The 13479-nt window shown below is 35.5% G+C and overlaps 1 protein-coding gene across 1 annotated transcript; it reads left to right on the forward strand.

Annotated features, from left to right (window-relative positions):
- Nucleotides 1–7570: 7570 nt before the first annotated feature.
- Nucleotides 7571–10387, forward strand: LOC107813390 (auxin-induced protein 22C). The gene is made up of 4 exons (XM_016638660.2): nt 7571–7989; nt 9652–9878; nt 9981–10071; nt 10161–10387. The coding sequence occupies exons 1-4, from the start codon at nt 7673–7675 to the stop codon at nt 10210–10212; spliced, it is 687 nt and encodes a 228-aa protein (XP_016494146.1). The 5' UTR covers nt 7571–7672; the 3' UTR covers nt 10213–10387.
- The last annotated feature ends 3092 nt before the right edge of the window (nt 10388–13479 follow it).

A 13479-nucleotide genomic window follows, 5' to 3' on the forward strand; every position in this document is an offset into this window, starting at 1 on the left:
CAATATTATATATGGATCGGGTTGCATGCCGCAACAATATTATATGTGGATCGGGTTGCATGCGGTAACAATATTATATGTGGATCGTGTTGCACGCCACAACAAAGATATAATGAAATGGGAATGGGTGGCACGCCTACCACAAGATATAATAAAATGGGAGCGGGTGGTACGCCTACCACAGGACAAGTGAAATGGGAGCGGGTGGCACGCCTGCCACGAGATATGAAAAGAAAGTGAAATCTGCCTTTGTTCCCTTTTTCGTGTTAGTGGGTGATTTTGATTCCTTAATAATTCTCTTGATATTCTGTTTTACCTGCTATTCCCCGAAGCATGTTTTCCCCTCCCAACATTACTTGTTTATTTCTATATTTCTTTCCCGCTGTATATAATTGAACTGCACGAGTTTATTTTGGTAGTCTGGTCTTAGCCTCGTCACTAATTCGCCGAGGTTAGGCTAGGTACCTACTAGCACATGGGGTCGGTTGTACTGATACTACACTCTGCACTCTTTTGTGCAGACCCCGGTGTTGTGGACTTCGGATCGCAGTGAGATTGCTGATTCTTGATCATCAGGCGACCCGAGGTAGTCTTATAGGCGTCCGCAGGCCTTGGCGTCTCCTTCTATCTACTTTTCTGTTTCTTACATGTATTTCCAGAAACAGTGTTGTAATTAATTCTTTCAGACCTTTATTTGTAGTATTCTTAGACCGTCTGTAAAACTGTGACACCAGTTCTGAGTAGTCGAGACTCAAACAATTGTAATAGATATTCATGTTCAGATGACTTATTGTTTTCTTCCGCTTATGTTATATTCCGTTGTTTAAATATTATTTCTTCGTAATTGTTAAAGAGAATAAAATTGGTAAAAAGGTAGATGGTTCAATAATTGGCTTGCCTAGCTCACATTAGTAGGCGCCATCACGACTCCCGAGGTGGGAAATTCGGGTCGTGACAAATTATTTCACTCATGGATCATACTTGTGATGCGGTCAAATATAAATTTAAAGAATTACCCCGCTCGCGGATAATACTTGCGACGCGGTTACACATAGATTTCTTAAGTTATTATAGTATTCCTCCATTCGTTTCAAAACACAAAGTTCAAATGAAAACTTTTAAGATCCCAATTTTTCCTCAATTTCAACTCCTTTCAAAACATTTAATAAGCAAACTCACTCCCGCTCCTTCTCAAGAAAAACAATAAACATAAATCAATAACAATATCAATAAGGTATGATGTAAGCCTAGAATTACCCCGACATTGGCATAGCTAGTGGCTACGTACGGACTCTGTCACCTCGTGCGTATGTAGCCCCCCCCACAAATAGAAGCACATAATAATTTAGTTCACCTATGGGGTTAATTCTCTCTTACAAGGTTAGAAAGGAGACTTACCTCGTCTTAAAGCCCACTTTCCGGTCACAATTTCGCTCTAAAGCCCCAACTTGGTGTCGTTCAATCCGAAACTAGTCAAACAACGTGCAAATTAATTAAAAATATACTCCAATGCTGGAAATTTAACAATTAATAAAAATTCTCAACTCCGCTAGAAAAGTTAGCAGTGGGGCCCACATCTCGGAACCCGATGAACCTCACAAAAATCCGACAACCCATTCCGGTACGAGTTCAACCATACCAATTTTATAAAATTGCGATAACAACTTGACCTCCAAATCTTAAATTTTCGTCCTTGAAAAGTTTTGCAAAAATATTGATTTCCTCTATTTAAATCCGAAATAAATGATAAATATAACCATAGAATCATGAAGTATAATTATTTTTGGATATAGAACACTTACACCAATCTATATGGTAAAAATCGCCTAAACAATCGCTTCAATCCGAGCTTCATAGCTCCAAATATGTTAGAAATAGTCGAAACCTCGAAATAGAGCTTCTTCCCAGGTATTTACTCTTCACGATCGCGGAAAATGCTTCGCAATCGCGAAGAACAAATGCCCAGCTCTTCCAGACAGCCTCTAGATCTTCCCAGATAGGCTGTAGATTACCACTCATAACTTTTTGTACATAACTCCAAATGCTAAATGGTTTGATTTTCTGAAAACTAAGCACAATGGGCTACAACTTTTATTTTTAGATCATCTCTAAATTCTTTATAGATTGCAAAATACAAGCTTTCAAAGTCAGGTCAGTGCAGCAGAAACTTTCATCTACACGATTGCGAAAGTCCTTTAACGATTGCGAATTAGTGGCCAATTTCTTCCATTTTACTCGTCGCAATCGCGACCAATTCCCGCGATCGCATAGCACACTGCTGTAGCAAAAAACCAGCAGCTAAAAATGTCCTAGAAATTGTTCGAACCCAACCCGAAACTCACCCGAGCCTCTCGGGACCCCGTCCGTACATACCAGCAAGTCTCAAAACATATCACGGATTTAGTCGAGGCCTCAAATCACATCAAACAATGATAAAAACACGAATCACACACCAATTTGAGTATAATGAAACTAAAAAATTCCAATTTCTACATTCGATGCCGAAACCTATCAAATCATGTCTGATTGACATCAAATTTTTTATACAGGTCACATTCGACATTACAGACCTACTCCAACTTCCAGAATCGAAATCCGACCCCAATATCAAAAAGTCCACTCCCAGTCAAACTTCTCAAAAACCTTCAAATTTATAACTTTCGCCAAATGACCCCGAAATGACTTACGGACCTCCAAATCAACTTTCGGACGTGCTCCCAATACCAGAATCATCATACGGAGTCGGAATCCCAAACGGACATCGATAACATTGAAATACACCTCAACCCAATTTTATGAAATTCTTTCAAAATGCCAACTTCCACAATAGCCCACGAAACGCTCACAAGTCATCCAAAATCCGATCCAGACATACGCCTATGTCCAAAATCATCATACGAACTTGTTGGAACCTTCAAATCCCAATTCCGAGGTCGTTTACTCAAAAATCACACTTTAGTCAATTCTTCCAACTTAAAGCTTCCGAAATGAGAATTTCCTTTCCAAATCAACTTCGAACTTCCCGAAATTCAATTCCGACCACGCACACAAGTCATAATACCCGAAGTGAAACTACTTAGGGCCTCAAATTGTTGAACGACGCGCTAGAGCTCAAAACGACCGGTCGGATCGCTACATTGTCCTTGAGTTCTTCCTCTCAACTAACAACTTCTTTGTTCGATCCCGAAATCCAATAACCTTGTTTTGCAACTTTTTAACTTGAGATCTTGTTAAAGGTCCTCTTTAAGATTCCAAAGCTTCATCCTTGTCCTTAAATAAATTTGAGCTTCCTAGGATGCTATCACTACATTAATCAAAACTGACCCCTGAAGGTCTAGACCTTGGCAGACAATATAATTGACTTCTTGTGAAAATAACAACACCTACTTTGGCAGCAATTGGATGGATCCACACACTATATATGATAATGTTCACTACTTCATCCCCACCAATGGAAAATTTCAAATCAAAATTCCGTATTACTCAATCAGTTAATTTACTGGATCTAGCCTAAACTTTATATTTGTGAAAAAATTAACACTTATTTAAATAGTACATGAATAATACTCTAAATCATAGCTAGATTTGCAATTGCTTACATCCTTGGCCTTCTCTTTTCAATGTCCAATGCCAAAAAAATAAAAATAAAGAAAATTATATTTTATTCCACCACACGAACAAGCATTAATTTTAAGTGGAGTACTATTTATGAAGTGGTCTGGATGATAACAACTGTGCTGTCTTGCCCCATGGAGACTGCTACCACGTGAAGTTCACAAGGTGGGGTTTTTTTTTTTTTTAATTGAATTTCTTGAACAAACATTATTCAATTATTGAAAATTACAAGTTTCATTTCACTTCTCCTATTAATATAGAATCAAGAAACCAAGTACACTCCCAAACACTCAGACTTCCATATCTCCTTGTTGGTTGCTTTGTCTATAGGCAATATTCCCCACCATTTCCCATTATTCATGTACAAAAGTTCAAGTAAAATCCGACAAGAAAAATCAAGATTAACGTAAGAAAGAAATATCAAATTGCATCCTTAAGAAACCAATCAAGAAAACAAACAGAATGTTGTTAGTACTGATTTTTCGTTTCTTTTAATTAAACATCATTTATTGTGATTATTCAAATGATGAAACGGTTGGTTACATCACATATGAGTTATTCAGATGTCATCCGACACGTAGCACATGTAAAGAAAAATTAATTAGTAAAATACTATTCATAATCGACCCCCTTAATGACTGTAATTAAAAAAAGATCATGTTCAAACCCAAGTCAAATTGATAAAACTTGTAATTATGGTGTTTAATGATCGAGTTTTTCTCCCTTAAGGAAAATGTGTTAACCAGTGATTAGCTATAAGTCTATTTAAGAATAGTTTTTCCTTTTCAAAGCTAAACAACTAAGCCATCAGTGTTTGTCACATTTGTCAAAGATAATCACTTTAACAAGGATTTTAAGGGGACATGACCAAGCCATCACCTCATTTTATTCAAACATTTGACATGGTAGACAAATTGTGTTTTACTTTAATGCTTCAATTAGTAAACATGTCATTTTCCAAAATATGAAAAAGGGGGAAAGATAGAAGGATCTATCTACTTTAATTTGTAATTTTTAGGGTGTGTTTGGTTCGAAGGATAATGTTTTTCATGGAAAATATTTTTCTAAAAACTATTTTTCATGGAAAATGAGTGGTTTTATCACTTATTTTTCCTTGTTTGGTTGGTAAGTAGAAAAATTTTCCGGAAAAAATATTTTCTAGTGTTTGGTTAGAGAGTATAAAATATTTTTAGGAAAAATATTTTTTTATGCTACTCTCCTTAACCCACCTTCCCCAAAATTCCCATGTTTCCTGTACTCCTTCACCCCCCCCCCCCCCCACCTCTCGGACTCAATTTTCTTCGAGAATTTAATTATTCTTTTCAAAATTCACAAAAATCCAAAGGAACTAATGTGCTACTTTATTTTTTCACACGAGAACAACGTTAAAATTTGAGCTTGATAACTAAAAAGAAAATATTTTATTTTGTTGAAAAAGAAAGTATCTTCTGTATAACATGAAAGGAAATTACTCGTTTTGTTGAATGAAAGAAAATACTTTTTCGACATCTTGAAATGAAAATACTCAGTTGTTGAAATGAGAAAATATTTTTTCTACATCATGAAAAGAAAGTACTCGTTTTGTTAAAATGAAAGAATTTTTTTTTCTACATTTACTTAGTTTGTTGAAATGAAAAAAAATATTTTTTTTACATCATAAAAAGAAATATCCCTTTTTGTTGAAATGAAGGAAAATATTTTTTCTACAAAGAAAGTACTTATTTTTTGGAAAGAAAATATTTTTTCTATTCCAGGTAAAGAAAATACTTAGTTTGTTAAAATGAAAAAAAAAATGTTTTCTACATCAGGAAAAGAATATACTCATTTTGTTGAATAAAAAAAAAGTACTCTATTTACAACATAAAAAGAAAGTACTCATAATAATAGTTCTATTTAGGGTGGATGGTAGGCGAGTTAGTGTGGGCGGGGTGTGGTCGGGGGAGAGGGGGTTGGGGTGGTTTGGGGGTGGGTCGGGTGAGGGTGGGTTGTGGGCTTGGGGAATAGGGTGGAGAAAGTTGAAAAAGAGTTTTGAAAAATGTTTTCTCTCTATTTTATAGGAAAAACATTTTCCTCCAATTGGAGAAAAATAAGTTGATGAGAAAAATATTTTTCAAAACATTTAAGCCAACCAAACATGGGAAAATTAAAAAATATTTTCCTTCATACCAAACACAACCTTAATTTACCATTAATTGCAAATTAAAGGGGGGAAACTTTTACTTTTCCTCGGTAAACAGGCTGCTTGTTGGCGGCATATATAGGTACACTAGTTTTATTAAAGAAGGGAAATTAAAGTAGGATATTGGAATGAAAAAGTTTTCACCTAAGAAACTTCCCCATTCTCTATGTTGGATCTTTTGAAGTAAAAGAGAAGTTAAAGGAGAAACGCACTTTATCATAATCTCCATATATAATCTATGGCCACAAGAATATAGTAAAAAGTATTTTTTCTTATTTGGCTATCCTAAAATGAGACATCAATTTTTACTTCCATTCGTTCACATTGTTAGACATGGAAAACTAGGAAGTGAACACCAAAGGAAACTCTAGAAACCCTTTTCATGATCAACCCAGCTCCATCGGTGGTCAATCTTACAGATCTTATCGGCTGGCAAACCGAAGACGGACACCATGGTCCGAGCTTTCTCCACAAGCAACTTATGTAGCGGTCGGTCTAGTAAAGCTCGCTAAACCTCGCTTCAATTCCCTTTCCTATTCACTTATTAATTAAGTGAAAAGTTATCGTCGGCATTCTATAGGGGACTTGAACTTTCAAAAATAGTTTTGTACACATTTAAGGAGCACCAAGAAGTAAAAAAATGTACATCTTCGCATAAGACATACCAAAAACCATCTTTAGTTCGCTCTTTGAACATTATGTATACCTCCAAATTTATTATGTAAAGTAATGCTCAAAATGCATGTCAAAATAGCTATTTAGGATTTATATATTTAATCCATGGATAATAGCTAGTTGATGGATTAGTTGACTGATCATGCTAATACTCGAAATGTTGTTAACTTCTCTTTAATTTGTTGGAGAAGATCACTTGATCAAAATAATATAGCTTCTTAATTTCAGAAGCTCTATAACCTACAATTAATCTCTACGTAGAGTTCAACGAACTCACAACAATTATCAAGTCGAACAATCGCATATATTAATTTTCTCATTAATCGACTACTCCTATTTCTTAAGAAAAAATTTGAGATTATGGCGAGTGGAATGAGCTTCTTAAGTGCAAAAACCAGTGGCCCCGGGTCAATCGACATCCCTTTATTGAAAAACTACCCTCCGTTCCAATTTACGTGAACCTGTTTGACTGAGTACGAAGTTTAAGAAAAAAAAAGACTTTTAGAATTTGTGGTCCTATAAACAAAGCAAAAAGGGGGTCAGAGTATTTGTGTGGTTATAAAAGTTTCTCATTAAGGATAGAATTGTAAGTTTAAGCTAAATTGTTACCAAATTAGAAAGGAGTCATTCTTTTTTAAACGGAACAAAAAGGAAATAAGTTTACATAAACTAAAACAAAGGGGTATATTTTATAGATAGGTACATTTTTTTAATTTAATGAATGTATACTCTATGTTGAATTTGCTTAATTTCTTTATATATATATATGTGTGTGTGTGTTGGGGGAGGGGGGGGGGGGTTGAGAGAGTGAGAAACAAGAAAGAAAACACCTTCCTAGTACCTCTAACACACACAAACGTGAAGTGTTAAAGTGTAATAAGTGTGTGTGAGATAGATATTAAAGAGGAGATGTACCAATATGTATGGTAAGTATGGGGACAAGAGAGAGACAAGGTGGGCTATAAACTTCTATATCAGTGCTACTCTTTTGCCCGACCCAACTTCAATGGATTCTCCTTTTTCTTTCCTTTCTCAACCGACATTGTTTACCCTTGTTATTTTCTCTCTTTAAGTTTACTATATATAAACATGTACAACTTCAAAGTAAAGCTAGCCTAGTTAATGGAATATAAAAAAGCTCTCTACATTATTTCTCTCTGTTGAGATTATTTTATAACCTCTATAATATAATATTTTTATGATATGGAGCTTGAGCTTGGTCTTGCTCTACCTTATAATAATTTTCCTACCAATATCAAAGGATTAGGCCAAAATGGCATTGCAAGATTTGAACCGAAAGAGATGAAAATGATGATGAGGAAGGATAGTTTTGGTGATAACTTCTCAGAGGTGAAGCAGAAACGTAGTTTTGCAGAGGCCTTTGAGAATGGCAGTGAAGGAGTTGAACGTAAAACTTTGTCTTTGCTCATATGGGATGGCCAACCAAATGAAGAAGGAGAAGATAATGGTGATGACGATCACCATGGAAGAAAGCAGATACCGTTTAAGGCTTGCTACGAGTAAGTAGATAACTTACATTTTTGTAACCAACATGTTAATCTGAAATAATACGTTAAATTACATTAACGGTATAAAGTTTATATTAACAATATGCTATATTTTCCCAATATAAATTACTGAAAAGGGTTAAAAATGCCCCTAAATTAGTGTAAAAGGTTTAAAAATACCCTTCATTTACCTATTGGGCTAAAAATATCCCTTCATCCACCTTTTTAGTTCACTTATGCCCTTTAACCTTTAGGTCAATACTGAATTAAAAATAATTTATTTAAATTCCGTGTGGCAATTACTTCTTAACCAAAACTAAAGCATATGATTAGAAAGACTCACTCATATCTATTTCTTATACTAACTCGCTTCAAACACTAACCTGACCCGAACAAAAAGTTCAACTAAAAGAAAGAGTTCCACTTCTATCAAACTCCATGGAACAAAAGCTCCGTGGAAGTTGCAGCGAACATATAGACGCAAATTTACTACGTGATTTTCTTTTTCATGTTATGGCATCCAGTTCAATTGACATGATTGACACAAATTGCATTATATTCAAGATGAGTTTAACTTAATCATTTTTACATAACGGAAAGATTGCAAAGTTATTGCTTGGAAGATATCATAAACCGTTGGACTACCCCTAGATTTTCGCCCCACATTATTATCAAGAAAATCATTAGCTCATTCGTTCTAGAATTTTCTTATTTGTTTAATTTGTTCATGAACACTTATTCGATGATAATGTGATACATGATATTAATCAAGAAAATGAACACATGTAAATTCATGGGTTAAATGGAAGTGGGGCGTCTTTTTTTTATTTGAACTTTTTATTCGGGTCAAGTTAGTATTTGGAGCGGGTTAGTCCGAAAAACGGGTAGATATAGGTGTATCGTTCTAATAGGTTAGATGTTTTAATTTCGACCAACAAGAAGTTGCCACGTAGAATTTAAATAATTAATTTTTAAATTCAGCATTAACCTAACAGCCAAAGGGCATAAGTGAACCAAAAAGGTGAATGAAGGGGGCAATTTTTAGCCGAATAGACAGATGGAGTATTCATAGACCTTTTCAATAGTTCACGGGCATTTTTGACCCTTCTCCGTATAAATTAGGTCATCTTTATTCCTTTGATATATGGATATTGCAGGATTATTTTTACGTGTGATTGCTTTTTTTTTTTTTTTCTTGTTGATGATTTTGTTAAAACAAAACGCCCAATTTAACGGTACACTATTAGAAATTGCTCAATTTTAATTTACATTATATTACACTTTTTATAAATTCATAACTTAACAATTATATTTAGCAAATCGTCTGTAATTGTCCTCGTCAGTAACAGATCCTCTAGTGTGAAATGGCTCCATGTGTCCAAGTTTTTCAAGAAAAAATATTCAAATTTACCCCTCTACTTCTGACTAGGTTACTCGATCTTCAAGTTAGAGCTGCGTTAGGATCACACACAAAAAAGGAGTTTTTTTTTTGTTCTAAATATAGGAGTAATATTACACTATAAGTTCGATACGATCCATTTAGGATAGCATAGGTCAATTTTTATCCTTTTCCCTTTTTGCCAAGATACTTGCTTCAAATGAGTAATTTTACTAATATTGTTTTCTCTCCCCCCCCCCCCTTTTTTTTTTTGAATATAAATTGTAATAATACAGTGATTCTGAGGAAGAAAATCAAGTAGTTGGGTGGCCACCAATAAACATTTGGAGAAAAAAGCAATTTCACGGGAATTATAATCATGGTTGGTGGATTACAAATGAAAGAAAACCCATGTACGTGAAGGTGAAGATGGAAGGAGTGGCCATTGGAAGGAAGGTTAATCTAATGCTCTATGATTCTTATCAAGTTCTTAACCACAATTTAATTCAAATGTTTGCAAAATGTAAGTTCACTCCCATAATTAATTATATTAAAATAAAAATCATGTAACTAATGAAAGTTGAATTGATAATAAGTTTCATATTGTTATTATTATTCTTTACAGACCTAAATCTTGACAATCATACTACATGCTTTACGATCTTGTACCAAGATAAGGATGGAGACTGGATGCTTGCTGGAGATGTACCTTGGCAGTATGAACTTTCACTCTATGCTATGTTATCAATACATTGACACTATTGCTAATATGTATTAATTTTTGCACTACCAATGGTTTTTGCAGAACATTCATGGAGAGTGTTCAAAGAATAGAGATACAAAGGAATGAGAAATGAGGGAAGATGCTCAAGAATATCGTATGTCTTCTGTAGTAGCAAAAATCTCTTCAATTTAGCCTTGATTAATTAGCCTGCAATTTTTTTATGAGAAAAATGAAAAAGAAAAATATTTGTATTTTACAGTCATATTGTAATTTGTTACTTAATTTTAATAGTATGGGACTTTCAAGAATATTGTATTTGTTATAAAACAATAAAAATAGAAGAGTATTGCAGAAAAAAGTAGGGAGAGAGAATTCTTATTGATTTTGGATCAACTACAATGAAATAGAGCTCATCTATTTTTAAGGGAAAGTGACTTAGCCACCAAATAACAAACCCTAAAACCTCTCTAAAATATAGACATTCACCTTAAATAGAATTCTATTTATAACACTCCCCCTTGAATGTCTATTCAACCGATAATGTGTCTCATTAAAACCTTAACTAAAATAAAACTGTAACGACCCGACCGATTATTTTGAACTCTAGCATGCCGTTCAGCGGTTTGAGGCCATGAGTAGCTTCACTTCAGGTATTATGTCTTGCACGCATAGTCGGAATTGAAATTCGGGGAGTTCGAAGTTGATTTGGAAAGAGAATTCTCATTTTAGAAGCTTAAAGTTGGAAGAAACTGAGTAAGGGTTGATTTTTAGTGAACGACCTCGGAATCCAGATTTGAGCTTCCAACAGGTTCGTATGATGATTTTGGACCTGGGTGTATGTCCGGATCGGATTTTGGATGACCCGGGAGCATTCGACGCCTATTGTGGAAGTTAGTATTTTGGAAGAATTTCATAAATTTGGGTTGAAGTGCATTTCAATGTTTTCGATGTCCGTTTGAGATTTCGAGTCTGGAAATAACTCTGTATGGTGATTTTGGTATTGGGAGCGCAACCGGAAGTGGATTCGGAGGTCTGTAGGTCATTTTGGAGTCATTTGGCTATAGTTAGTAATTTGAAAGTTTTTGAGAAGTTCGACCGGAAGTGAACTTTTTGATATCGGGGTCGGATTCCGATTCCGATTCCGGAGGTTGGAGTAGGTCTGTAATGTCGAATATGACTTGTGTGCAATATTTGAGGTCAATTGGACGAGATTTGATAGGTTTCGACATCGAATGTTGAAGTTTGAAGTTCTAAAGTTCATTAAGCTTGAATTAGGTTGTGATTCGAGATTTCGATGTTGTTTGATGGGATTTGGAGGCTCAACTAAGTTCATAATGTGTTTTAGGACGTGTTGGTATAATTCGATGAGGTCCCGGGGTGCCTCAGGTGGATTCTAGATAATTAACTGATAGAATTTGGAGTTAGAAGAAGAATTGAGCAGCTGCCTTCTTGTGTAACTGCACCTGCGAGACTTGGGCCGCAGGTGCGGGGCCGCAGAAGTGATCCTATGGGTCGCAAAAGCTATTTTGGCTGGGAGTGCTGGGAAAACAGATGCAGTCATCTCGTCGCAGAAGCGAAACTGCAGATACGGAAGGGAAGGCACAGAAGCGGAAATGGGTTGGAAGCCCTAGACTGCAGAAGCAGTATTTTGTCCGCACTTGTGAAACCGCAGAAGCGGTCAGGTGACCGCATGTGCGAAGAATCGCCGGGCAATGTGTTTATTTAAAAGACGGGTTTGGCTCATTTCATCTCAAATCTTTCGTGGGAGCCGATTTTTGGAGCAACTTGGGAGTGCCATTTTCATCACCAAGCATGAGGTAAGTGGTTTATACTAGTTTTGAGTTAAATACATAATTATATAGGGATTTGAATATGAAAATTAGTGAAAATTGTGGGATTTTTGATAGAAAACCTAAAATTTGATATTTTTGGATTTGACCACGAATTTGGGAATGGAATTGGAAACAAATTATATATTTAAGTTCGTGAGGTTATGGGTAAAGTTTATCTTCGAGAAATTTCGAAATCGGGGCACGTTGGGCCCGAGGGTGATTTTATCGATTTTCCGAGTTGAGTTAGGAATTTATTGTACATTGAATTATTATGAGTGTTCGAGCGTACATTAATGGGTTTGCATAATTATTGGCTAGTTTCAGAGCGTTGTGTATTGATTTGAGTTGATTGAAGGGCCTGAAAGCCGGTTATGGAACTTCGGAGTGAGTAAGTCTCCTTTCTAACCTTGTAAGAGGAAATTATCCCCATAGGTAAAATAATTGAATATGGGCTTCTATTTGTGGGAGCTACATAAGCACGAGGTGACGAGAGTCCATGTGTAGCTACTATTATGCTTAAGTCCGGGTAGTCTAGGACCTAAAAGCATGCTTTACTTGTCGTACTTGTAAATTTATTGACAATTTAAAAGGGCTTAAATCGTATCAAACTCGGTAAATAAATTTCTAAAGGGTTAAACATCACTTTCTTGACTGTTAAAAGAGAAGTTGTCATTTCCTTGGGTAATTGTTTCGCTGATGAAGTGTTGATTGACTGTTTGAATATGTGTATCTATGTGTACCTGCGTCGCATGTATGATTCGCGAGGGGGTAATTCTTTTATTTATATTTGACCGTGTCGCATATATGATTTGTGAGCTGGATAATAGATGCATCTATGATTCGCGCCATTCGACCCTCTAGCAGTGCACAATTTAAATATTATGTTGGATCGGGTCATACGATCTCGGCATGAGCATGCTTGCATTGCTTGCCAGGAAATTTACAAATAATGATATTCCCGCCTTGGCCTGAGATAAATTGGTAAATGATGAAATATAAATTTGGAAATCTCTTATTATTAAAAGAATTGTTTACCCGCTCCAAGATTTATGAGTTTGCAATCGCCTTATAAAATCCATGATTTTTTACACTACTGATATTTTATTATTGGACCACTAGTACATGTCGAAGTCGATCTCTCGTCACTACTTCTTCGAGGTTAGACTTGATACTTACTAGGTACGCGTTGTTTTCGTACTCATACTACACTTGTTGTGCATTTTTGTTGCATAGGCACATGTATGTCTAATGGCCTCATTGGGCGCAGTAGCCTGGTTGATACGGAGACTTAGGTGAGCTGCATCTCTCGAGGTGATCCGCAGCCAGCAGAGTCTCCTTTAGAGTATTGTATTTTCTTTGCTGTCCAATTTGTATTTCGGATAGTTGAGGTATTATATTTTATTTCCTAAAAATTGCTCATGCACTTGTGACACCAAGTTCTGGGAGGACTATGTGATTATTCAATATGTAAACCTATTAAAGACATCATTATTTATTCAGTGAAGTTCATTATTTATTGTTTAATGTAAGGAAAAGAAGTGGTTTCAAAAAAAATATAAAAGATGAGA

The sequence above is a fragment of the Nicotiana tabacum genome, chromosome 1, assembly GCF_000715075.1.
Source record: "Nicotiana tabacum cultivar K326 chromosome 1, ASM71507v2, whole genome shotgun sequence".
NCBI lineage: Eukaryota > Viridiplantae > Streptophyta > Magnoliopsida > Solanales > Solanaceae > Nicotiana > Nicotiana tabacum.

Coding starts and splice junctions, on each gene's coding strand:
- LOC107813390 (XM_016638660.2), top strand. CDS start 7,673: ATGGAGCTTGAGCTTGGTCTTGCTCTACCTTATAATAATTTTCCTACC. Junction 7,990..9,651: donor CCGTTTAAGGCTTGCTACGA/GTAAGTAGATAA, acceptor GTAATAATACAG/TGATTCTGAGGAAGAAAATC. Junction 9,879..9,980: donor AATTCAAATGTTTGCAAAAT/GTAAGTTCACTC, acceptor TATTCTTTACAG/ACCTAAATCTTGACAATCAT.